Consider the following 2873-nt stretch of genomic DNA (forward strand, 5'->3'; position numbering starts at 1 on the left):
GGTCGATCCGGTACACGGCTCTGTCCGTTGATCTGGTACGGCTGAATAGCTGAACCTCAGCTGGACTGATCTGATCGTCCTGGTCACTATGCTGAGTCTGCTCCACGTCCTGGTCCAGGTTCTGGGTTCTATCAACCTGCGTCCTGTGTTCTACAGGGATTGAGTCTCATGATCACCTGTTCTTTCAATGTCCCTATGCTACTGTAGTCTGGACTCGATTCTGTGCTTCATATATAACGGCCCCTCCGGTATCTATCCTCTCGTGCATCAATTTGCTGGACCAAGCCCCGCTGGCATCCTCTACTGCTGCACAATCGGTTTTCAAGCTTCTGTTGCAAGTCATCTCCTATGTCTTTTGGCGGGAAAGAAATTTCAGAATCTTCAGAGACACATCATCACCAACTCAGGCTTCTGTTTCCCGGGTTGACAGGATGATTCGCGACCGTCTTCTCTCCATCATTCCACCCTCTTCACGTCCTCCACCAGCCCCTTCCCTGCTGCAAATCTTTTTTTCTTTCTCACTTTCTCCTGTCTAATGTTGTTGTTTCCTTCCTTTTCTGTAATAAGTGGTCTTCCACAACTCTGTAAAACTGAAAACTGGTTATAAATCTTAACATTTTAACCAAAAAAAAAAAAGGGAGTGATTTGTTTATACGAAAAAGTTTGCGGTCTTAGGAATATAATCTTTTCAAGCTGTAACACTACAAGAAAACAGGTTTTTACCTACTGGAAGAATAGTAGCTAATCGGTAGCTAAATCAAGATTAACGACTGATTTATGACTAATTAAGCATGTCGTTATAGTATGCGTCGCTAAATAAATCAATCGTTAATCGGTCGGTATTTAGCCACTGACTAGCAACCATTATATCAGTCGTTTAACAGTCGTAACGTAGCCGCTAAGGTGCGACTAATTTAGAGACTAATATACCAGTCGCTAAACAGTCGATAACTATAGCGACTGACTAGTGACTAATTAGTGACCGAGGTTGCTACGGTTAACGACTGATTATCAACGAATTTAGCGACGGATAAGTGACTACGGAGCTACTGCTTTTTGACCGATACAAACATTGATTTGGGATTTGGTATTTATTTATTTTGGTTCACTTTTGATTTTTATTTGTTGGATTAATTATTTGACAGATGCTAAATGAAGAAACTGAAAGTAGATTAAAGTTTTTAGAATCCTAAATACCAAAAAGATACATCCCAAATCAAACACCAAAATACCAAAAGATACATACCAAAAAGTTATCAGAGTTGTTATATGTTCAAAATACCAAACACCAAAAGATAGTTAAATATGATAACCTAAGAACACAGAGCTTTTACTGATCAGGAGGAGCTGGAGATGATGCTTCAGAGGCAATGAAATCAAGGTATTTTTGGTCAGTTGAACGCATGTACTTGTTCATAAGGGAGAACTCAGCCATCTTAGACTGGTTAGTAGCTTGTTCCAGAGCACGGTCTGCCTCAGCCTTGGCAATACGGGCTTCTTGTTCTTTTATCTTGAGTTCAGCTTCTTCAAGCTTTTGTTGCATGTGCATGAAAGAATAGGAGCTGATCGGGTCATTTGGTTTTCTCTTAAGCTTCTTCTTCAGGCTTCCAATACCAAAAAGGTCTCCTCTGTCATTGCAGAAAGTTGACTACAACAAAGAAAACAATGAGTAAGTCATTATCAATCAATTTCCAAGCTGGAAAACAACTCCAAACTCTTAATGCAAAAACTTATGACTGTAAAATATTTTTAAAAAAAATACTAGACCTGAATAAACAGCTCGTTGTCCTCTTCTATTGCTAGCAAAAGCCCCTCTGAGATTTCAGTGTTATCCTTCTCAAGGTTAGCCAACTTCTCTTCCTTTTTCTTTTTGTAAGCCTCAGCAACTTTTTCTGCTTTGAAATCAACATAGGTTCCATCTTTTCTTGTATGAGCCTTGATGAATACTTCACCAAAACTCACAGGTCTTCCCAACTCAACTCCACTATCTGAAATGAGATGGAAGAAAGACACACATGAAAATGAGACAAGTGTTAAAGAAAACGAGACAAAGAAAATGATACTCACCAGCTCCTGTTCGATTTGCATATAGGACTTCTGTCCTGAGTTATGCTTGTGAATACCAAGACCATTACGTTCAGACAAACGAGCTGCTGATGCCTTGCGGCTCTTTCCCACTGCTGCCTCAGTGTCCCAATAAGCAGTCATTTGTTTCCAGAGTGTATCTCCTATCCAATTCGGTTGCTCGCGAGAGGTCCTTACATCACTGACCATACCTTTCATTCGAAGCTGACAAATGGATTCAAAGTGTTCTTGAACAAGACCGGTTAACATGGGATTCCATGTGTGTTTTTTCTACAAAACAACAGATAACATATAAGCTTATCGTGCATGGTTGCTAGCTACTTTACATATCTCTCACATACAAATAAATAATTATATATGTTTCAGTGTTCTTTGTTCCACCTAGTTTCATTGCATACTTTACTTGCCGATATTTCTTTTCACAACAGAAAGAACTATAAACTGAATGTAAAAGATAAAGAAGGTTACCGCAAATTCAACGAAGTATCCTTCTTGTCTGTCTGTAGGCACACAGGTCCAACTATAGAAAGGCTTATTAAACTTCTTTTTCATAATCTTGGTTATCTTACGGGTCAAGCTGGACTTGTCATAACCAAACCTACAAGACAAGAGGAAAAAAACAGAGACTCTCAATCAGCAAACTCAAACTCAAACAAGCAGTGAGAAGACACTAAACAGGCAGAGACTCTCACTAGTATAATACTCACACAACAGACAGAAAGAAGAGAAACTCAAACAAAAGCAAAACATAATTAAAATCTTCACAACAGAACCACAAAAAAAAAAAA

General features: G+C 39.1%; 1 protein-coding gene across 1 annotated transcript; it reads right to left on the reverse strand.

Annotated features, from left to right (window-relative positions):
- Positions 1-1330: 1330 nt before the first annotated feature.
- On the reverse strand, positions 1331-2208 carry LOC106321239. Its single transcript, XM_013759548.1, has 2 exons — positions 1768-2208; positions 1331-1648 (listed from the first exon to the last, which is right to left on the reverse strand). Exons 1-2 carry the CDS (start codon positions 2206-2208, stop codon positions 1331-1333), a joined length of 759 nt encoding a protein of 252 aa, XP_013615002.1.
- Positions 2209-2873: the final 665 nt, after the last annotated feature.

This window comes from Brassica oleracea, unplaced genomic scaffold, assembly GCF_000695525.1.
Source record: "Brassica oleracea var. oleracea cultivar TO1000 unplaced genomic scaffold, BOL UnpScaffold01340, whole genome shotgun sequence".
Lineage (NCBI taxonomy): Eukaryota > Viridiplantae > Streptophyta > Magnoliopsida > Brassicales > Brassicaceae > Brassica > Brassica oleracea.